The 24,349-nt window shown below is 47.2% G+C and overlaps 1 protein-coding gene across 7 annotated transcripts in view; it reads right to left on the bottom strand.

The window, feature by feature from the left end:
- Positions 1–21,354: 21,354 nt before the first annotated feature.
- The window catches only part of LOC140723506 (uncharacterized), a 321,455-nt gene continuing 318,460 nt past the window's right edge, over positions 21,355–24,349 (bottom strand). For 5 of the 7 annotated variants that reach the window (XM_073038071.1, XM_073038068.1, XM_073038067.1 and 2 more), the window contains one exon: positions 21,355–23,028. In XM_073038071.1, coding sequence (XP_072894172.1) covers positions 21,754–22,623 — 870 coding nt within the window. In that variant the 5' untranslated portion in view covers positions 22,624–23,028 and the 3' untranslated portion in view covers positions 21,355–21,753. Of the gene's footprint in view, positions 23,029–23,446; positions 23,548–23,576; positions 23,597–24,349 lie in introns of those variants that run through there. The other 2 variants (XM_073038073.1, XM_073038072.1) reach the window with 2 other exon arrangements.

Below are 24,349 nucleotides of genomic sequence, written 5' to 3'. Positions count from 1 at the left end.
CATATACCCATCCAATTTTACTTTAAATGACAATACCGAACCTGCCTCTACCACTTCTACTGGAAGCTCGTTCCACACAGCTACCACTCTCTGAGTAAAGAAATTTCCCTAGTGTTACCCGTAAATTTTTGCCCCCAACTCTCAAATCATGTCCTCTTATTTGAATCTCCCGTACTCTCAATGGAAAAGGCCTATCCATGTCAACTCGATCTATTCCCGTCATAATTTTAAATACCTCTATCAAGTCCCCCTCAACCTTCTACGCTCCAAAGAATAAAGACCTAACTTGTTCAACCTTTCCCTGTAACTTAGGTGCTGAAACCCAGGTAACATTCTAGTAAATCTTCTCTGTACTCTCTCTATTTTGTTGACATCTTTTCTATAATCGGTGACCAGAACTGTACACAATACTCCAAATTCGGCCTTACCAATGCCTTATACAATTTTAACATTACATCACAGCTCCTCTACTCAATGCTGTGATTTATAAAGGCCAACATACCAAAAGCTTTCCTCACCACCCTATCCACATGAGATTCCAACTTCAGGGAACTATGGACCATTATTCCTATATCACTCTGTTCTACTGCGTTCTTCAAAACCCTACCATTTACCATGTATGTCCTGTTTGGATTATTCCTCCCAAAATATAGCACCTCACAATTATTAGCATTAAACTCCATCTGTCATCATTCAACCGACTCTTCTAACTGACCTAAATCTCTCTGCAAACTTTGAAAACCTACTTCATTATCCACAACGCCACCTACCTTAGTATCATCTGCATGGTAGGGGATTAATTAATTTCCCATGGTAGGGGATTCTTGGACAAGAGGGCACGACTTCAGAATTTAAGAACATCCATTTAGAACTGAGATGCAGACAAATCACTCTAGTCAGAGGGTGGTGAATCTGTGGAATTTGTTGCTACGAGCAGCCGTGGAGGCCGAGTCATTGGGTGTATTTGAGGCAGAGATAGATAGGTTCTTGATTAGCCAGGGCATTGAAGGGTATGGGGTGATGGCAGGGGAGTGGAGATGACTGGAAGAATTGGATCAGCTCACTATTGAATGGTGGAGCAGACTCGATGGGACAAGTGGCCTACTTCTGCTCCTATATCTGATGGTCTTATGGATTCACTCATCCATGTGTCTCCATCCATTTCCAATTTTCAAAAAGTATGTACATTTCAATATCCTAAGCACGTGGATTTCTGTAGATGCTGGAAATCCAAAGAAACACACACAGAAAATGCTGGAGGAACTCAACAGGTCGAGCAGCATTTATGAAATTAATCAACAGTCGATATATCGGGCCGAGACCTTCCTTCAGTTCTGGAAAGTTACGGGGAAGGCACCAGAATAAAATGTCATGGAGAGGGGATAAGTGACAGATGAAGCCCGGTGAGTATGAAAGGTAACGGGCTGGAGAGGAGGCAATCTGGTAAGAAGAGGCAGTGGAGCAATACTGATACAGTTCCTCTTGTCCTGACCTACCAGACAATGACCCTCTGCAATGAACATATTCTGCTCATGTAAGCGGGCAGTTCGCTCCACCTTGTCCATGGAGTTTCACAGCATCGATGTGTGTAGTGAGGTCTACGATGTCCATGCCGGCGTTCCTGCCCACGCCGATCTCTTTAATTCTCTTATTTTACAGCAATGAATTTTCCTGTGATGGGGAAACATCTCTGTCTATCTGTGCTTCTGTCCATCTATCTATTTTTCTATCTTCCATCTATGTTTCTGTCAATTTCTCCCTCAGAAAAATACATACGTTCACAGGATCACACACACACACACACACACACACACACACACACACACACAGAAACGCACGCACGCACGCACGCACGCACGCACGCACGCGCACGCACGCACGCACTCGCACGCACACACACACACACACACACACAGACACACACACACACACACACACACACACACATACACACACACACACACACACACACACACACATACACACACACACACACACACACACACACAGACACACACACACACACACACACACACACACACACACATACACACACACACACACACACACAAACACACGCACACACACACACACACACACACACACACACACACAGACACACACACACACACACACACACACACACACACACACACACACACACATACACACACACACAACGGAATTTCAATTTCTTTGTCCCAATGGAACCTAAGTTTTTTGGTCTTTTTCACCTTTCGATATATTCTGTGCTTATCTTTTCACTGCTCACCGCACTTCAGGTATTCAGGAGTATTTATTGAAATTCATGCAGAAGAACCAACTGGATTTTAGTGAGAATTTTGATAACTTTCCCCAAATTAGTCCGGGTCAGGGTGGCAAGAAACAGAGGTCCAGGGGAACTTGGCTTTGTGGATACTGAAATGACCAGACCACAGAGACAGAGGGTGCTGGTAGAGTGAGAAGCGTATTCTCTCTGGAAGTCGGTACCCAGGAGTGTTCTGAACCGATCTTTTCCAACAACCCTGTTCGTTGTGATTTTTACTTCACTCAGAAGGTGATGCGAAGTGGATGCAGGTTCAATTTCAGCATTGAGGAGAAGTTTGTCTGGGTACATGGATGAGAGAGGTATTGACATCTAGATTCTGGGTGCACATGGCTGGGCTCAGGCAGAGAATGGCAAAGACCAGTTGGGCTGAAAGCCCTGATTCTCTGCTGTAAGAGAATGAATTACATTGTTCGTCCTATACCAGTCCAATTTCGCAGGAGATTTAAATTATTCTAATGAAACGTTCTAAAAAAAAAACCTGCAAATACAAGAAACACTCAATGGATGAAGAACATCTGTGGAGACGAACAAAGTTAGAGTTTCAGCTCCAACACCCTGTGTCGGAATGGCTTCAAACAATTTCTGATGTGATTTCAGGTCTCCAGCATCTTGAGTGTTTCTTTAATTTCCAGCTGCTCACAGACAGACGACAGTGAGTGGGAATTCCCAAACATGGTGAGGATACTGAACCCGAGGTAGATAACCAACGATGCAAACACCGAACAGCTTAATCCAGGTACTCACTGCCTCTGTGTATTGAGATTGCCCCGCAGGTCTATTCGATCTGTCTGCTCTTTTCTATCTGTGCCATTCAGCCCCTCTAACCATCAACAAGATGGCGGCTCCTCTTCCATTTCATTTCATTCTCTATAACAAATACTCTCTAACCGCTTTTTTCATTCTCTCTGGAATTAATTTATCTTCTGTAGCCCGGTGTTGCCCCAACCACTCAGCTCCCACCCCTATCACTATTTCTACTTTCCCACCTCCCCCCACACCTGGATCCACCTCACACTCCCCAGCTCTTGCCCCATCCCCACCCCTCACCTCTTTTCTCTGACTATTTCCCGTCCACTCTCAGTCCAGAGGGAGGGTCTCGGCCCGAAATGTTGACAGCCTATTTCCCTCCACAGATGCTGCCCGACCCACTGAGTTCCTCCGACAATTTGTTCTTTGGTCTGTATAACCCGTGTTAGTATGGGGAGCGGGATTTTACACCATATTCCAGGTACAGTCTCAACAAATCCCAAATAATTGTCACTTTCCCCGGATCACTGGCCCCGCTTGCAGGGCAACAGTCTGCCGGTGTTTGCCCCCCAATGTGGTGAATCCCTCTGCTTGCCACCACCGTGGGCTCAGACATTTCCACAGATGAGTCCCTCCTGTCCCCACCGGGACAAACATCCTGTCCGACCCCTCTCTCACCATCTTCATCCTTTCAGTAAATCCCCCTCTCCCTCCCTCCCTGGGGAAACGGTATCAAAACGATGGGCCGAGCGGTCTCCTCCTACCTCTCAGCGATACATCAGATTCCGGGCGCAGGAGACGCTTCACAAACTCCCCAACTTCCCTCGGAGGGAAATGGAAATAAATCAGAAAGCGGACATTTACTTTGAGATCTGTTCCGCTCTGAGGGGAGATCGACACTTGAGCGGGAAACGGTTTCAGCGGGGTAACGCCCTCACAGCTGGTACGCTTCCGCTATTGGTTGAAACCAGTGATTGACATCGCATCGCACCAATGGGAGTAGAGCAGGCCCTGAAGCTTTGGTTTTCAGCGGTGGGGAGGGGTGGTCACGTGATTGATAGTTCAGCCGTTAAACCGATAAAGCTCGAGCTCTCCAGCGCGTGGATGACGTAAGACACCGCGCATGCGATGGCAGGTCCTGGTGTGGGGAGCCCATGTGTGACGTAAGGCGCGTGGATTCGCCTGTGTGACGTCACCTGTGGGGGAGCGCTTGTAATTAAAAACACCTGAATGGACGTTTCTGATGATTTCAGTGGGACAACAACATTAATCACGGGTTTCATCACTAAATCCAGTGTTGTGAGATGTAAAGTCCCTGTTATGTGTCCGGCTGTGCCGTGCTGTTGGTGGAGTGGGCAGCGTGGTGTTTGTCTCGATTCGGGTCACAACAGCAGAATTGCCAGCGGGGTCCACACGCAGTGTATTAGTCAACAGAAAACCTCTCGTCCCTGTAGTCTTTGTCTCCTGGTAAACTCAACACCCTGACAATATGGACCATAGATACCCCTTCCTCTTTAAAGTCAGTTATACATTCAGACAGCTGATCGCTGAGAGGAATTATATTTATTAGTCATTAAAGTTCGCCCAGATTCGTTTGGATGGATTTGATGTGGAGTTCGGGGTGTCACAGTGAAAGGGCCGGACGGCCGAACTCTCTCCGTTGTCCAAACATCCTTCCAGGTGAGGCGACACTTCACCTGGGAATCTTCCGGGGTCGCCTATTGTGTCCGCTGCTCCCGATGCGGCCGCCTCTACACTGGTGACACCGGCTCCTCCGCAGTTGTGCGGGGTAGGGTTGTTTTTTTTGGGGGGGGAGCGGATCGATGTTATTGTTCCCTTTTGTGCGGGAGGTGTGGTTTTCGGGGTTTGATGATCCGGATGCCGTTGTTTTTGATGCGGGGGTGGGATGGGAGTTTGATTTTTCTCTCTGAAAGACTTTCATGCTCTTTCTTTGTTTTGTGGTTCTCTGGGGGAAAAAAAACGCAAGAGTTGTTCATGGATACCTCCTTTGATAATAAACTGACCTTTGAACTATCCGCTCCCAGCGGGACTTCCCGGTGTCCAAACATTTTCATTCCGTTTCCCATTCCCGACCCGGCGTGTCAACCATCCCCTCCTCTTCTGCCAAGTTAAGGCCACCCTCAGGGTACAGCAGCTGCACCTTATATTCCGTCTGGGTAGCCCCTCCCCCCAAACTGATGGCATGAATATCGATTTCTACTTCCGGTGAACAAATCTCCCTCCCTCCCACTCCCTCTCTTCCTCTCTGACTTTTCACGTCCTCTCACGTGCTTAGCACGTCTCTCTGGGTCCACTGCTCCTATTCGCCAGTCTCCTCTCCTATTAGATTCTATTTTCTTCTGCTCTTCAGCTTTCCCATCTACCTGGCTTCACCTGTCATCATCCAGCCAGCCATTTCCTCGCCCGCCCCGATTTTATTCAGTTATTTCCCCCATTCCATCTCAGTCCTGAAGGAGGGTTCAATTAGAAACGTCGACTGTTGACTCTTTTCGATAGATGCTGCCTGAGTTCCACCAGCATTTTGTGTGATTTCCAGCATCTGCAGATTTTGTCGTGTTTATGAATTTCCTCACAGTTGGAGGGGTTTGGTGGAGGAGTGGATATGGCCGGTGCACAGAGATCAACCGTACAGAGCCTCGACGTTGATTTCTTTCTCTTCATTCCTGAATCTGAACTTCCCATCTTTGAGCTGGAGAGATGTCTATGAGATCTGAGAGCATTACACAACTAGAGGAAGCTGACTGCTGAGAGAAACAATCCGTCAGGATTCCCCTCCCTGCTGACGGGGATTCTCTTTTACAGAACGCTTGGAACATGCGCCCGGAATTGTCCTGGATCACCACAATAGAGTCAGGAAACTTCTCCTGCATCACTCTGATTCCTCTTGAGACAGGCGCACGCGCTCTACTTGCATAACCTCCTCCATGGACTAGATGCTGTGTGGCGAGGGAGGAGCCAGTCGGTTATCCAGCCGTCAAGTGGAACAGCCAGATTAATCATTTCATCCAGACTATCCTGCTGGTCCCGGACTGCGATCTCCCGTAGGACCCCTGCATTCAGTCCACACTGGAAGGCAGTGATGAGAGATCTCTGATGCAAACCCCTCTCTCCTGCAGACGTGCGGAATTTAACTGCCCCCGTAAAATGTCGAACAGGCTGAGTGGAGGTCCACCTGGAAGATAGACCATGTACGCCAGTTTTTGCCCACCGTCACCAAAACAACCAGGCTGGGCATGGAATGTCAGCTCGCATTTGGGAATAAACATCCTGCAACAATCAGGATCAGCATAATATCCGCCTGGTTGTGAAATATATATATATATAGGTTCGGATATGGCCCGAGTGCGGAGCAAGAGACACTGAAGCAGGTCGATAGTTCACACACTTTAATGCGAACAGAGTTAGAGAAAAGAATAAACGCTACGCCAAACAGGGCCATTAACTAAAATTCTCAAAAGGGAAATGAAGCCTACAGTGCGGTTGAAAGGAATAACTTAATATAAAATGAACAACAAACACACACAAAATGCTGGTTGAACACAGCAGGCCAGGCAGCATCTATAAGGAGAAGGACTGTCGACGTTTCGGGCCGAGACCCTTCGTCAGGACAGGACCCTTCATCCTGACGAAGGGTCTTTGTCCGAATCGTCGACAGTGCTTCTCCTTATAGATGTTGCCTGGCCTGTTGTGTTCCACCAGCATTTTGTGTGTGTTGCTGTTTGTCTTTCCAGCATCTGCAGATTTCCTCGTGTTTGCTAATATAAAATGAATATCGGGAGTCAGTTTCCTCAAACTCTCCAATTTCTCAGGCAAGGCCGAAAGCAAACAGGCAGCGATGAGTTATTGTGCTTGGTTCAAGTCTCGACAAGCACTATGACAGAAATAATTGATTTTAGTACTATCACACTGAAATAATAATTAGCCAGGGGCCCTGTCACGACCACGGATTCGGCAGCGCAGCAGATACGGCATTTGCGCTCATGAGGATGCACGTGTCAGCTAATTATTATTTCATTGTGATAGTATTTAACTCAATTCTTTCTGTCATAGTGCTAGACGCAGCCCCTGAGGCGGAACAGAACTGTATCTGTTGGAAGACCCGGATGAGCGGCGTGTCCAAGGTATCCTTAGCCACAATACACTGTATTAAATTGCAGGGAGATGGGAACCAGAATGCGAGAAGAGTTAATGTTGAGTTGTGGAGGCGGATGTTGGGAAGACTGCAGACAGAGCAAGGAATCAAAGGTTGAGCATGGTGCGACTACTGACCCGAGCTGCATGTATTTCAATACAGGAAGTAACGGAGGCAAGTTGTGTAACGAGCTGGAGATGAGGGAGCTGGTTGGGCAGACAGAGGCAACGTGTAGTGAGGAGAGGCTGTCGATAGGGCAAAATTGCAGTCAACAAGATGCAACATAAATGGTGGACAAAATCGAAAAGCGTGCATACAGAAATGAAGATGTTATATTTGAATGGGACGGTATACAGACTAAGGCAGATAAACTTGCAGCACAGTTGCCAATCGGAATGATGTTATTGGCGTCTCTGGAAAATCTAAAAGGGTGGATACAGGGCTGAACTGAATAGTGGCTGAAAAAAATAGCCTGGTGCTTAATGTCCAAGGATACACGTTATATCAAAACAAAGCAGGAAGGTAGAGTGGCCGGCGTTGCTCTGTTGGTGAAAAATAAATCAAATTATTCGAAAGAGGAGACATGCGGTTGGAAGACGCTGATTCTTTGCGAATAGAGGGGAGGAACTGCAAGGGTAAAACGACAGTGATGGGAGTTGTATACAGACTCCAAAACGGTGGTAAGAATTTGACTTCCAAACTTCAAAGGGGGATTAAAAAATTCTTGCCCAAGGAGTGTCATGGTCCCTTCTGACACCCGGCTACTTCCTCAGGAATTGGGCCTTAATCATCTCATTTAGTTCCCAATCATTCCCAGGTTCCACCAACTACAAACACGTGTTTTCTATCAGCAACTGCAGTATAAAAATCCTGTGACCACAAGGAGCTGCCAGTTTATTGGTCGACTCGTGTACGAGTAACCTCGTTCCAAGGTTCTTAGGACTATCAGTTCTAAGTCAAGCATCGTGGGGGGGGTATTCAGTGGGGGGTGGGAGATAGAGTTGGTGACTGGGGTAGGTGTTCGCGGGCTGCAGGAGGGGATTCCGTGAGATGGTGACGTTGGTGGGGGGGGGGACTGTGTGTGGGGAGAGTATTCATGGGCTGCGGGAGGGGAATTCAGCGGGGGAGGGGGTGGTAATCGGGGGCTTCGAGAGGAGCGGGGTCGAAGAAGTGGGAGGAACCAAAGGAGAAATTATTGAGAGTAAGAACTAATTCCCCTAGACGGAGGAGAGTGGTGGTATAGGGGAATTGGTTGGGTCTGGAATCCAAAAAGAAGCAAAGGGCTTTGAGACCGTCCGGGTGGGGGGTGGAGGTATATAGGGACTGGATGTCCATGGTGAAAATAAGGCGGTGGGGGCCCGGGAATTTAAAACCATTGACAAAAAATCAAAGCATGAGAAGTGTCACGAACATAGGTGGGAAGAGATTGAACAAGTGGGGGGGGGGGGGTAAGACAGTGTCAAGGTATGCAGAAATGAGTTCAGTGGGGCAGGAGCAAGAGAATCCCGCACTAGGTTTCTGAACTCCTGTTAGGGCTCTTCTTTCCCGATTTTGTCCCGAGTAGACAATTCCCTGCAATATAGTCCATCTAGGGTGTATGGGGTATCTAGGGAGCGGTAGCACCTCTGGTGGGGGGGGGCCTTTTTCAGGGCAGCTCGTCCACCTTTGGTCCCCACCTGCCGCTCAGTTCTTACCCGTGGCTCCAAGTAGCTGTAACAGGACCAGCGCCCACACCCCAGTAAACCGTCTCGGCAGACGGGATAAACCAGGTGAGGTAGCCAATGGCTCTTCGACCCTGGGTGAGGTAGGGGATCTGTCTGTCCCAGCGGGTGAAGTCTGACCGTGGCAGATAGTGTGGAAGAGAACAATTAATGATCCAATGGTCAAGAAGGCAGGCCAGCAGGCGTTGGTGGATCGCTAAGAGCACGACAAGGCATTTAGATGTCCTGGTCATCCACTGCAAGAGGTGGTGATCTCTTTAAACTCACGCGGCAGAATGCAAAGGTAAACCACTGCTGTATCCTGCCATGTACATGATTTCCCAGTGTATCAGTGCGGCGTGGAGGGTCATCGTCCGCCAGATATAAACTCCAGATGCGACCAACGACGATGACAATAGTCCTTCTGCCGCTCGATTGTCCATTTCCTTGATCTGTCCAAGATCTTCTGCAAACTTTCTGTTTCCTCAAGACTACCTACCATTCAACCAATATTTGGATAGTCCGCAAATATGGCCACAAAGCCCCCAGTTTCATTATCCTGATTCACTGTCGTATAATGTGCATGGATGCGGCCCTAATTCCGACCAGTCACCAGCAGTCGACCAGAAAAAAAGTCCCCCTTTTTTTCTCACAGTTTGTCTCCACCCAGTCAGCTATTCGTCTAGATATGGCGGCATCTCTTCTGTATTATGAGGGGCTTTTATATTTTTTTTAGCAGACTCAAGCCAGGCGCTTTGTCAACGAGTTCTGCAAGTAAGCGACATTCAGTGTCTCCTTTGTTTATTCTGCCTGTTATTTGCTCAGTGAATTCTAAACAATTTATCCGGTTAGATTACCCCTCGTGGAAACCATGCTGGCTTTGGTCTGTTTTATTATGTGCCTCCAAGTACCGCGACACTCCATCCATAATAATGGACTGTAACATCACCTGAAACACTGACGTCCAGCTAACGTTCTTTCTTTGGCTTCTCCCTCCCCTTCTTAAAGAGTGAAACACGTTTCCATTTATCCAAACTGTTGGAAATATTGTGTTTCTCTAACGATCACTGCTAATGCCACCACAATATCTTGGGACTGAACGATTGGCGTGAATGTCGACAAAACATACGATAGCGATTCGTTTCGCTTTTTCACTCTCTCTGCGTCGGTCTGTCCCTTCATTTATTATCAAAGTGTGCAGACTTTATACACACTTGGGCTCCTCTCCGTACAGGCAGCCACGAAGCAAAGAAACCCAATAAAACTCATTAAAACAAAAGAGGACTGACGAGCACCCAGTGTGCAGAGAGAGAGAAATATATCGTACAAAATAAAAGCACGGAAACAGTATTCACAACTGAAGGTCACAGAGTCAGACATCACTGCAGCCGGGCGAGAATCCACCAATTGCAGGTCACAGTCTCAGGCCAGCACAGAGACGAGTTCAGCCCGCGGAGAAGCGAGCAGTGCCGGACAATCCCTCGCCTGCGACTCCGACAACGGGCCATTTCCATCCGTCCGGTTTCTTAAATCGTCAAAACCTTGTGTCATTCCTCGCTCTCTGTTCTTCCATACAGCCTCGGACTCGGGTTTCGTCGCTTCGATTCGGCCAGTACCCGACACGGACATCGTCTGTATTTCCACCTGCAAGCATGACTTAGAGGGTGTTTCCAAGTTTTCTGACAACTCAAGGAGGTGAGAGGGCCGGATAAAACGCACAAATTTGGACTTGCTTACTGATAGATAGAAAGAGCAAAGGAAAGGTCTGTACATGGATGTTAGTGATGGAAATTGTGAGGGAAGAGGAATCAAGTAGAGAAGGTTACTCGTGTGAAATTCAAAGGCATTAAGATGTTCTTGCGTGTGAGATATAGAATTGTTTGATGGTGCATCCAGCAGAGAAGGCAGCAAATGGAACAAATGTATTTATTACAACAGGGCTGGAGTTTGGAAATAAAGTTGTGCAGAGTATTAGGACAGCCACACCTCGAGAATTATGTACGGCTCTGAATCCCTTACTTCAGAGAGAAAACGTTCACGTTGACATTCCAGAAGATATTACCTTAGCGAATTCCTGGATCAAAGGTGTTGTCCTATCACAAATGGTTAAAGATTATAGAATCAGAGGTCATCTAGTTGAACCAGACAGAACACCAGAGGACACAGCAGGGTAGATTTTGCAAGGGAGGCAGAGGGAGACTCATCATAGAAATTGACCCTTCAACCAATTAACTCCAAGACCATTTAGAACTAAATATTCCCCAGCCCTTTATATTGTCCTTACATTTCCACTTGCTCAGATCCACATTCCAGATATACAGGGAGCGGGGGCAGACATGCACAGGATTAAGGGAAAGGGAAACCCATTGGAATTCTTTGAGGAAATAACAAGCAGGATGAACAAATTAAAATCAGTGGATGTTGTACACTTCAATTTTCAGAAGAAATTTGAAAAGATTCCTCACATGAATCCGCGCAGTATACATAGAGTATTGGCTGATTGATAGTAGGGAAAGTGTGGGACCAAAGGGATGAATTTCTGACTGTCTACCGGTGACTAGTAGTTTTCCACAGGGATGTGTTGGGACAGCTTCATTTTACCATGATGAAATTGATGGTTCTGCATCCAAGACTGCGGACTATACGTAGACAGGTGGAGGATCAGCAAGTGCTCGAAAAGTTATCCGTCGTCTCAACTCTTACTTCAGTGATGTTGTAAGACTCCGATTGGGTGGAAGACGGGTCCTCAGTTGGACGGAACAGGAAATTCTACAAACTGAGTAATGTTCCGCAGAGAGTAGTAGAGCACTATTTAAAGCAATTCTGCGATATTTCTACGTGTGGCTTGCCTCATCAGATGATCAATGCAAAAGATAGACTCCTCCAATCAGCAGACAAGAGGTATTGTGTTTTTTCCCCCTCACGATGAAAGGTAATTACAGCTGACTCGTTTTATTAGGATTTCCAGTATCTTTTTTTACCAAAAATCAATTACATACCCAGATAGAATCCAGTTAGTTCCACAGAGAGAAAAACAGATCAAATATATTTTCCTGTTCCTTTGGTTCTTTAACGTTCAACGCACATTTATTATCAGTGTAATTATATATTCCTACATACTGCAATGAGATATTCAGCAGGGGACCAGGCTTGTGGACAGAGAGAAACAGACAACAGAGGGAGAAGTAAGGAAGCAGATTGTCACGGGGCCTTGGGAGGTGAACATAGAAAAGACGGAGATATGAAAGGACAAAGAGAGAGCAGTCTGGAAATGGAGAGAATGTTGAAAAAGAAAACAAAACACATATGACTCCGTTGTTTGAAGGTCCGATAATGATTCCTCATGCTGCAACTCATCATTCAAAATTTGTATACAGGCGATGTGGAGTTTACGCTGGAATCGAGGGGATCGACTGAGAGATTGGGAGCAAAACATCGAGAGCATCACTGAATAGGAAAATGAGAAACAGTGGGGAGGATATTGAAAAGGAAGATGATCCACTCTGACTGGACCAGCCCGGAGTAAAACACCGTGAGCATCACCAGGACGAAGGATGAGACCGAACAAAGAGAAGGAAAATAAAACGGGCGGGGCATGAGTGAACCGTCCCCGTCAGTTCCCGTCTTCTACAGAGCGTTCATCGGAGTGAATTACAGCTTAGCTGATGCTTACATATTGCATATCTGATGAAGGACGAATTTCACCTATACAGGGTAGTCGGCGAGTGAAATATATCACCAGGAAATGCATGCGTATTTCAGAGCGCTCAATTGTTAACCGTGGTTCTACATATCGGCAAGCGGATACCTTATGTAGGAAAATGGCGACTGATGTCATTCCACTGTAGAGACCAACGGTCGTTCTAATGAAATTAGTTAATAGTTTCAGGGGGTATTTCACCGCGTTCTTCAGCTGTTCTCTGAACTTGCTCTGAGTCACGGCGTAAATATATGTGTTGGTGCAGGAGCTGAGGATCTACAGCATCATCGCCGTGGAGCCCACGATATTAATCGGATCCATGCCCAAATATAGGGTGATGTTTGCAACCCGTCGGTAGATATCGAATACCAGCCGTGTTAACCACAGAAATACAAAACTACAAGTTATACTCAATAGTAAAACGACCGATTTCCTTCGGTTCTCCATCTCCGGGTCCTTGTCATTCTTTCCGTTGCTGCGGACCCGGAGCTCCATCCGGACTTCATTGGCGGAAAAACTCCATCTACCTGTCCGAGCATTGACCAATAAAATCAGAACAAACGGGAGACAAGGTATAAAAATGCGAAGAAACATGTGAAATGCGATCCACGAAGGCGACGTATGGAAGCTCGCTTTGCTCGCACAGCCATAGAAAACTCCACTAATTATCATCAAAAGCTCAAATGTAAAGTAAAAAGGGAAACTTTGTAAACAGCACAGAACACTCACTGCCCCGATAACCACAGCCGCCGTTCTTTCGATGCAATGTTTTGTTTTTCAGCTTGTCACAACAAATGGCCACAAATCTGTCACAGGTGAACACGACTGTCAGCAAGACAGAGACCCCGGTGCTTGCTAAAAGCAGGCAATAAATGACCCTGCAAACGGGAGTCCTATAGAGGAAGGAAGACTTAAAGTATATGTAAACAGTCCACTTCAGCAGAGGGTCAGAGATAACGATTAAATCATAAATCAGAGATAATCGGCCACTGCCATTCCCAGCAGGTAGCAAGTGGAGAGACCGCACTTTCCTCGGAACAGGATAACAATCACAACCAAGTAAACTGCAAGAGAAAAGGAGGGAAACAGAGAAATTATTGACTAGTCACGGAAATAGGCAGGTGGCTGTGGAAACAAGTAGCGAGAGAAACACTTCAGAACATCGGAATTAACTCTCAGTTTCTGCCGTTTGCAGGTGTGACAGCGGCTTACCGGGAATTCCAACGGCTGAAATAACAGGGTAGTAAATTTCTTCAATCCGCCACATTACTGTAGATCCCATTTGAGTGACGCAGTGAACGCTGTTGCTCTGAATTCCACAGCATGGGAAGACATTCTGGGCTGCAAGAGGCTATGCTTTATACAGGGGATCAATCTCCAGTGACATGGTCCCAACTCCGACCATTGTTACCGAACAAACGTATTACATCACCGGAAGTGTCTCAGGTGTAAATTCAGTGGGGATGTAACACGAACACGTCAATATTATTGACATTACCTCATACAGATTCCTATGTGTTAGTTGACCAAAATGTGCAATGTGACCAGTAAGTGAACAATGAGCGGGTTCATTTTCCACAGTTGCATTGGCAACAGTCATGACTGTTCCCGTTTTCCAACCTGATACTTTCACTGTGGTTCTCTTTCCACAAGCAATCCGGAATCGATGTTTCCAGCATTTTCAGCAACTTTGGCACACCTGCTGTTTCATCTACAAAGACATCCGTTTCTCCTCAATGTGCTCTGGATCCAGGGGCACATGAAACCTCTCTCTGTCTCCACCTGCAGACTTTCAGTTAATATCGTTCAGCTTTTCGTAATTCAGCAGCTCCACTTTCACCAAACCCACCCCACCCCGTCCCACTATGTGCCATCAGATATAAAACATACCCGCTGTGTACACAGACACTCTGTCCAGTTCCCCATCAGGCACCAGACCCACCCCACCCCGTCCCACTAGGTGCCACCAGATATAAAACATACCCGCTGTGTATACAGACACTCTGTCCAGTTCTCCATCAGCCCTGGACGACATCAGTATTTAGGTCATTCTGATCAGCCTCCCCAGTATAATGTTCATTTTCGATATCTTCGCTAAGTCCAGAACTGTCCATGGTCCCCTCCATCTCTTGAACTATCTTCTCCCGATCTGTATTATCTGTGTGTATGTATATTTATGTGCATATGTGTCTATGTGTGTTTGTGTGTGTGTTCATGTGTGAATGTGTGTGTTTACGTGCATGTGGATGTGTGCATAGGTGTGGCTGCGTGTGTGCGCATGTGTACGTGCGTTCGTGTGTAACTCTAATGTATCTTAAAATTTATATGCATAAAATTTCTTAGTCGTGCTGTGGACTTAGGAACGGTAAAGTGACAGACAAAGCTGCTCTTGAATCCACCTGACGAACAGTTAGATACTGAAATACTGTGGTGTTCAATTAGCTATAGGAATCTAATGGGCTGATAAGGCTGTCACTCGCTCTCCTGTGGGCTACTAGCACAGCCATCAACAGGTTTCTCCATGGTGTAAATACAGCATGATTTAACAAAATACTTTCGGCCGTGTATAGATTCTATTCCGATTTGATCTCATTGTTTAACATAAAATGCCCGTGTCGTTGGCATATTCTTTGGAGTGCCCTTCGCAGAACTGTAACATCAGGCCACACCATCAAATAAAGCTATATTAGACACAAGCCCTGGACAAGACAAGGATTCCGCGCCTGGGCTAGGACGAGAGTAGGAAAGTGGACCTGGACGAGGAACAAGGAACTGGGAACTGGGAACTAGGAACCTGGACAAGGACTCCGAGCCAGATACTGGACAGGGACCCAAAGCCTGGGTCTTGACTCGGGCTCGGACCCCGGAACTAGGCGACAACATGACGAGGCTTGGGATCTTCCATGCTTGGGTCTGGGCTCCGAGCCAGAGACCGGGCGAGGACCCAGAACCAGGCGAGGACAACATGTGGCTACACGCCGAGGAGAGGCAACAAGACTGGACGTGAGACTCCTGGACAGGACAAGGGAAGTCCACCACAGGACGAGGGAACCCGAGCATCGGGCTGGGCAAGGTATTCCTGTGCCGGGTGAGGCACATGGACAAGATGACAACAGAAAGCCGTGGCTTGGACAGGACAAGGTTCTTGGACGTGGCTAGGACTGGACGAGATCCCGAAGCCTTGACTTGATCGACGAAGACACAGGAATGCAGAGCCTTGGTTGAGGGCAAGACAGGAACATGGAACACAGAGCCCGGACCCTTCCTTGGAAACAGGACGTAGGGCCGGGACTCATTACACAGAACCGGAGCTGAGACCCCTACTTGGGTACAGGACATGGGGCCAGGACTCATTACACAGAACCGGAGCTGAGACCCCTACTTGGGTACAGGACATGGGGCCGGGACTCATTACACAGAACCGGAGCTGAGACCCCTACTTGGGTACAGGACATGGGGCCAGGACTCATTACACAGAACCGGAGCTGAGACCCCTACTTGGGTACAGGACATGGGGCCGGGACTCATTACACAGAACCGGAGCTGAGACCCCTACTTGGGTACAGGACATGGGGCCAGGACTCATTACACAGAACCGGAGCTGAGACCCCTACTTGGGTACAGGACATGGGGCCGGTACTCATTACACAGAACCGGAGCTGAGACCCCTACTTGGGTACAGGACATGGGGCCAGGACTCATTACACAGAACCGGAGCTGAGACCCCTACTTGGGTACAGTACATGGGGCCAGGACTCATTACACAGAACCGGAGCTGAGACCCCTACTTGGGTACAGGACATGGGGCCAGGACTCATTACACAGAACCGGAGCTGAGACCCCTACTTGGGTACAGTACATGGGGCCAGGACTCATTACACAGAACCGGAGCTGAGACCCCTACTTGGGTACAGGACATGGGGCCAGGACTCATTACACGGCACCGGAGCTGAGACCCCTACTTGGGTACAGGACATGGGGCCAGGACTCATTACACAGAACCGGAACTGAGACCCCTACTTGGGTACAGGACGTGGGGCCAGGACTCATTACACAGTACCGGAGCTGAGACCCCTACATGGAAACAGGACATGGGGCCAGGACTCATTACACAGAACCGGAGCTGAGACCCCTACTTAGGTACAGGACATGGGGCCAGGACTCATTACACAGAACCGGAGCTGAGACCCCTACTTGGGTACAGGACATGGGGCCAGGACTCATTACACAGAACCGGAGCTGAGACCCCTACTTGGGTACAGGACATGGGGCCAGGACTCATTACACAGCATGCAGACTATGATGAGACGGATTCTAACACAAGGTAGCGGCTGATGGCCGGACCTACCTAGCGAAGGCGAGGACACAGAGACTGTTGAAAACAACGAAAGACTGTTCCCTATCTTGCTCCGGTGGTTGAACTTGACAGCAGTGAAGGCAAGAGTTACAGGCGAGGCAAGGCTCCAAGTGAGGCTAGGTGAGGAAAGGCAAGGCTCCAGGCGAGGCAAGGCTCCAGGCAGAAGGTGAAGGAAAGGGCTACAGACAGAGGAATCCTGTATCTATTTATGAAGCCAGCCCAAACGAGGATCAGCTGCCTCAACAGAAACTGGAGAAAATCTGAAAACCTGAAATAAGGAACTTGACCAGATCGTGAACCAGAATGTGGATTTCACAGACCGGACCATGACACACGCATACATATACACTCTCTCACACACCCACAAACACATACACACACAGATGCACTCTCTCACGCACAAACACACACATGCACAGACACACTCACTCTCTCACACACACATACACACAGACACACACTCTCTAACTCCACAGTGAGTCTATGCATTTCATTACTGACTTATCAGTTTCTCCCTCAATGTGAGAGTGTGGGTTTCATTCTGTATCTGTCCGTCTCTGTTACAGTGTGAGAGTGTGGGTTTCATTCTGTATCTGTCAGTCTCAGCTACAGTGTAAGAGTGTGGGTTTCATTCTGTATCTGTCAGTCTCAGCTACAGTGTGAGAGTGTGGGTTTCATTCTGTATCTGTCAGTCTCTGCTACAGTGTGAGAGCGTGGGGTTCGTTCTGTATCTGTCAGTCTCTGCTACAGTGTGAGAGTGTGGGTTTCATTCTGTATCTGTCAGTCTCTGCTACAGTGTGAGAGTGTGGGTTTCATTCTGTATCTGTCAGTCTCTGCTACAGTGTGAGAGCGTGGGGTTCGTTCTGTATCTGTCAGTCTGTTACAGTGTGAGAGTGTGGGTTTCATTCTGTATCTGTCAGTCTCTGCTACAGTGTGAGAGTGTGGGTTTCATTCTGTATCTGTCAGTCTCTGCTACAGTGTGAGAGCGTGGGGTTCGTTCTGTATCTGTCAGTCTCTGTTACAGTGTGAGAGTGTGGGTTTCATTCTGTATCTGTCAGTCTCTGCTACAGTGTGAGAGTGTGGGTTTCGTTCTGTATCTGTCAGTCTCTGCTACAGTGTGAGAGTGTGGGTTTCATTCTGTATCTGTGAGTCTCTGCTACAGTGTGAGAGTGTGGGGTTCGTTCTGTATCTGTCAGTCTCTGTTACAGTGTGAGAGTGTGGGTTTCATTCTGTATCTGTCAGTCTCTGCTACATTGTGAGAGTGTGGGGTTCGTTCTGTATCTGTCAGTCTCAGGTGTGAGATCGGCATCAATGGTGGTGGAAGGGAAACTTCGATCTTTGAAGCAGGAGGACATTTCTGACGACCTGGAAAGGAAAACCTCATTCTGTCAAAAAATGTAGCGGGGATGAAGGAACTATAAAAAAGAAATAGCTTTTCTACAGGAGGCAAGGTTGGAAGAGGGTTAGTCACAATAACCATACAGATTGGTAGGTTTATAAACAAAAAGCATGAGGGTGTTTTATAAACCCTGCCATCTGCCATGGCCAGTGTCTTTCTCGGGTCAGCTGAATATACCAGTGTGGTTGGTGATGGGTTTTGCAGAGATGGCGAGTGCTGTCGGGGTCAGCGGGGTTTACAGAAATTAGGAGTGCTATAGGGCTCGGAAAAGTTTTCAGAGATGGTGTGGGGTGTTTGAGTGTTTCTCTACCACCGTGAAAATGTACTTTACTTGTAGTTCCAACATGGCACTTTTGTCTGTATCAAATTGAAACCCATATTGTATCGGAGTATTTTGCTAATAATGTTCGTGCAACATTATGCTGAGGTAACCGGAGAACCTGACTGCAGACCCGCAGTCCCTACACTGCATTTCAGCTGCCACTTTTATTTCTTTTCCCAAAGTGCATGACTATGCAGTTCTCTACACTGTGTTCCATCTAACAATTCTTTGCCCATTCCTCTAATCTGTCAAAGTCCTTTTTTAGGCTCTCTACTTCCCCAAAAGTACCTGTCCCTCGACCTATCTCGGTATCTTCAGCAAACGTTGCAAAAGTGCTATCGATTCTGCCATCTAACTCATTACCATAAAACACAAAAGGAATCGGTCCTAACACAGATCCCTGTGGAACACCACAAGTCACTGGCAGCCAACCAGAAAAGGTCCCCCTTGTTACTATTCTTTGCCTCGTGCCAATCAGCCACTGCATTATCCACACAAGAATCGTTCCTGTAATATCACGCCATAGCCTGTTAAGCAGACCCATGGGAGGCACCTTGTCAAGGACCTTCTGAAAATCCACCTCTGAAAGCACATCATCAACCCATTCTCCTTTGCCTATCTTACTTGTTACTTCAATGAATTGAAAGAATTTCAACATACTTGTCAGACAAGATTTTCCCTCGAAGACAACATTCTGAGAGTTGCCGATTTTATCACGTGCCTCGAAATACCCTGAAAACAGATCATCAACAACCAACTACAATATCTTCCCAATTAGTGTGGTCAGACAAACTGGCCTAAAATTTCTGTTCTTCCACCTCTTGCCCTTCTTGAAGAGTGGAGTGATATTTCCAAATTTCCAGACTTCCAGAACCACAACAGAATCCATTGATTCTTCAAACATCATTACTGACCCCCTCCACAATCTCTTCAGCCATCCTTTCAGAACTCTAGGGTGTACACCATCTGGTCCAGGTGCCGTATTTACCTTCAGACCTTTCTGTTTCACAGGAACCTTCCCCGAGTAATATACCTTTACACACTTCTGACCACTGACATCTGGACTTCCGCTGCTAATGTCTTCTACAGTGAAGTCTGATGCAGAATACTTATTCAGTTCATCCGCGAGCTCCTTGTCCCCTATTACTATCCCTCCAGCCTCATTTTCCAGTGGTCCGATATCCACTCTCACTTCTCCTTCACACTTTATGTATCGGAAGAAACATTTGGTATCCTCTTTATTACTGGCTCGCTTAACTTCGCATTCCATATTTCCCTTCTCAATTACTTTCTTAGTACCCTTTTGTTGCTTTCTAAAAGCTTCCTAATCCCCTAACTTCCCACCATTGTTTGATCTGTTATATGTCCTCTCTTTGTCTTTTATGTTGGCTTTGCCTTCTCATTAGCTACACTTGTATCATCTTGTTTTTGGAATACTTCTTCCTCTTTGGTACATATGGCTTATCCTGTGCTTTCCGAATTGCTTCCAGAAATTTCAGCCATTCTGTCGTCATCCCTGCCAGTGTTCTTTTCTAAACAATTTTGGACAACCCTTCTCTCTGTAATTCACTTTTTCTTCTATGGAAGTCAATGTTCGTGCCATCAGGTTGGAGACTACCCAGACGGTATATAAGGTGTTGTTCCTCCAACCTGAGTGTGGCTTCATCTAGACAGTAGAGGAGGCCATGGACAGACATATCAAAATGGGAATGGGACGGGGAATTAAAATGTGTGGCCACTGGGAAATCCTTCTTTCTCTGGCGGACAGAGCGTAGGTGTTCAGCGAAACGGTATCGCAGTCTGCGTTGGGTCTCACCAATATATAAAGGTCTTAACTGGGAGCACCGGACGCAGTATACCACACCAGCTGACTCACAGGTGAAGTGTCGCCTTACCTGGAAGGACTTCTCTAACTTCCGTTAATTCCCTTTCTTACCCCATCCCTGATATATTTAGTTTTCTCCCCCTCCCCCTTTTTTGTCTCTGTCTGCCCATCACTCTGCCTGTTCTCCATCTCCCTCTGGTGCTCCCCTCCCCCTTTCTTTCTCCCTAGGCCTCCCGTCCCATGATCCTTTCCCTTTTCCAGCTCTGTATCCCTTTTGCCAATCACACTTCCAGCTCTTAGCTTCATCCCACCCCCTCCAGTCTTCTCCTATCATTTCACATTTTCCCCTCCCCCTCATGCTTTCAAATCTCTTACTATCTTTCCTTTCAGTTAGTCCCGCCAGAGGGTTTCAGCCCGAAACGTCGACAGTACTTTTTCTGATAGATACTGCCTAGCCTGCTGCATTCCACGAGTATTTTGTGTGTGTTTATTGAATTACCAGCATCTGCAGATTTCCCCGTGTTTGTTTTTTTAGGTTAACTCCCATTGTCATTCTTCCTCAGCCCAGAGATTTGAGGGGCAAGGAACATCTCAGACAGAACTGCAGTCAGCTCGACTTCTTCAGTCTGCAAAATATTCTTCACCCACAGAGTGGTGACTGTTTGGAACCCATCACCACAGGGAGAGGGAGACATGAACAACAGGGGAGGATTTAAAAGGACTGTCATGGAAAAGAATCACTGGCAGGATACAGCTGGCCTGAGTTGACTCTCTACTGTACACTAGCTGTGTTAGAAATTCACTTAAGTACCAGAGACAGAGTTCAAAACAGAACTGATTTATTTGTCTAGAGATCCAGAATATTAAACTCCAGTCCCATTAAAGGTGAATGTGCAGCAGAAGAAACTCCTCCCATGCCCAGTGACCAGGGTGCAGAACTGGGTGTGGTGAGCAGCAGCAATAATTGCAGAGTTCAGCACCGACAGTCACTCTAAAAATCTCATTCAGCAACGGTGATGGACAAATATCCAGCATGAAGCTTATTGAAGCTTTCTGCCCAGTGTGAACCCGGTAGTGTGTCACAAGGTTAGATTACTGAGTGAATCGCTTCCCACATTCACAGCAGGTGAACGGCCTCTCCCCAGTGTGAACTCAATGATGCACATTTGATGGAGATGGCTGAGTGAATCTCTTCCCAATGTCTGAGCAGGTGAACGGCATCTACCCAGTGTGAACTCGTTGGTGACTATGTAGGTGGGATGACTGAGTGAATCCCTTCCCACAGTCTGAGCAGGTGAACGGCTTCTCCCCAGTGTGAACTCGCTGATGTTTCAGTAGGCTAGCTGCCTGAATGAATCCCTTCCCACAGTCTGGGCAGGTGAAAGGCTTCTCCCCAGTGTGAAGTCGCTGGTGAATCTGTAGGTTGGATGATTGAGTGAATCCCTTCCCACATTCTGGGCAGGTGAATGGCCTCTCCCCAGTGTGAACTCGCTGATGTACCTTCAGTTGAGATGAGCAAGTGAATCCCTTCCCACAGTCTGAGCAGGTGAACGGCCTCTCCCCAGTGTGAACTCGCTGGTGAGCCAGCAGATCAGATGACTGAGTGAATTCTTTCCCACATTTTGAGCAGGTGAATGGCTTCTCCCCAGTGTGAACTTGTTGGTGACTCTGTAGATTGGATAACTGAGAGAATCCCTTTCCACAGTCTGAACAGGTGAATGGCTTCTCCCCTGTGTGAACACGTTGGTGACTCTGTAGGTGGGATGACTGAGTGAATCCCTTCCCACAGTCTGAGCAGGTGAACGGCCTCTCCCCAGTGTGAACTCGCTGGTGTTTCAGTAGGCTGGCTGCCTGAATGAATCCCTTCCCACAGTCTAGGCAGTTGAACGGCTTCTCCCCAGTGTGAACTCGCTGGTGAATCTGTAGATTGGATGATTGAGTGAATCCCTTCCCACAGTCCGAGCAGGTGAATGGCCTCTCTCCAGTGTGAACTCGCTGATGTACCTTCAGTTGAGATGAGCAAGTGAATCCCTTCCCACAGTCCGAGCAGGTGAATGGCCTCTCCCCAGTTTGAACTCGCTGGTGAGCCATTAGGTCAGCTGACAGAGTGAATCCTTCCCCACAAATTCAGCAGATGACCAGCCTCTGCCCAATGTGAACTGACTGGTGTTCCACAGGTGGGAAGATCGACTCAATCCCTTCTCTCACACAGAACAGGTGAATGGCCTTGTCCAGTATGAACTTGCTGATGTATCTTCAGTTGAGATGACCAACTGAATCCATTCCCATTGTCTGAGCAGGTGAACGGCCTTTCCCTGTGTAAAATTACGGGCGTGCTAGTCGGTCAGATGACAGAGTGAATACCTCCCCACAGTCTGAGCAGGAAGGATGATTGATTGAATCCCTTGCTCCAATTCTTAAATATCTGGACAGAGACAGCAAAACTGGTGTGTTGTGGTTGAGATTCACGTAGTCAAATTCCTTGTCATTTTTAACCTGTAAAAAGATTTACAAAATCCATCAATGGGTGAAAGACAACATGTCAGATGAGATCACTTTAGTTGCCAAGGTGTGATCTGGCATCACACAGTTACAGTGAAGTTCAACCCAAGTTGGAGAGAAAAATCATCTTCTAACTGGGCACTGTGCTGGTATCTGGATTGACCATCAAATTCTCTGATGCTCTTCCTGTCTCTATGAGAATGGGGCATTTCTGCCGTCTCCCATCCGTGACTTGGCTCAGTCCCCATTGCTATTATTCCCTGCTCCAGCTGAGCTGCATGGGTGCCTGGCCCCACAGTAACTGAAACACTCTCATGCAAATACCCTTTGTTGACATGCAGCTGGGGATTTTCTTTTATGTACTGTTAATTTAAAGCGCCACAGTTTCAATGCAATGTAAATATCTCCTGACCTGGCTGGTGGCATAGTGGCGTCAGTGCCTGACTTTGGGACGAAAGGTCCTGAGTTCGAACCCAGCCAGCTCTCCTGCACGCTTTCCATCCGTGCTGGGTTACGAGCTGGTGATCTCTTTGGAAACTCACCCGGCAGAAGGCAATGCCTCGTAAGCAGTTCGAGAGAGGCGTGGAAATTGTATAACCAGAGAAACTTTCCTTAAATGTCTCCTACTCAGATGTATGGTAGGTCTGCACAGCTGTTAAACGGAATTCGAGTGAATGTTAGTATTATTCCTGTCACAGTCATGGAAAAGTACAACACTGAAACAGGCCCTTTGGACCATCTAGTTTGTGTTGAACTGTTTAAACTGTCCACTCCCGTACACCTACCATCCAGGTACCTATACAAACCTCTTACATGTTGAAATTGAGCTCGCGTGCAGCACTTGGGCTGTCTGCTCATTCCACACCCGGATGACTATTTGTGTGAACAGACAGACATACTTTATTGATCCCGAGGGAAATTGGGTTTCATTACAGTCGCACCAACCAAGAATAGGTAGAAATATAGTATATAAAAATGTATATTTTGCATAAATAATTAAATAATAAGCAAATTCTGCCAAGTGGAAATTAGTCCAGGACCAGCCTATTGGCTCAGGGTGTCTGACACTCCGAGGGAGGAGTTGTAAAGTTTGATGGCCACAGGCAAGAATGATTTCCTATGACGCTCAGTGTTGCATCTCAGTGGAATGAGTCTCTGGCTGAATGTACTCCTGTGCCTAACCAGTACACTATGGAGTGGATGGGAGACATTGTCCAAGATGGCATGTAACTTGGCCAGCATCCTCTTTTGAGATACCACCATCAGAGAGTCCAGTTCTACCCCCACAACACCACTGGCCTTACGAATGAGTTTG

The sequence above is a fragment of the Hemitrygon akajei genome, unplaced genomic scaffold (assembly GCF_048418815.1).
Source record: "Hemitrygon akajei unplaced genomic scaffold, sHemAka1.3 Scf000116, whole genome shotgun sequence".
Classification (NCBI taxonomy): domain Eukaryota; kingdom Metazoa; phylum Chordata; class Chondrichthyes; order Myliobatiformes; family Dasyatidae; genus Hemitrygon; species Hemitrygon akajei.
Note: the sequence above shows the minus strand (reverse complement) of the source record. Positions and strands in the feature narration are given on the sequence as shown.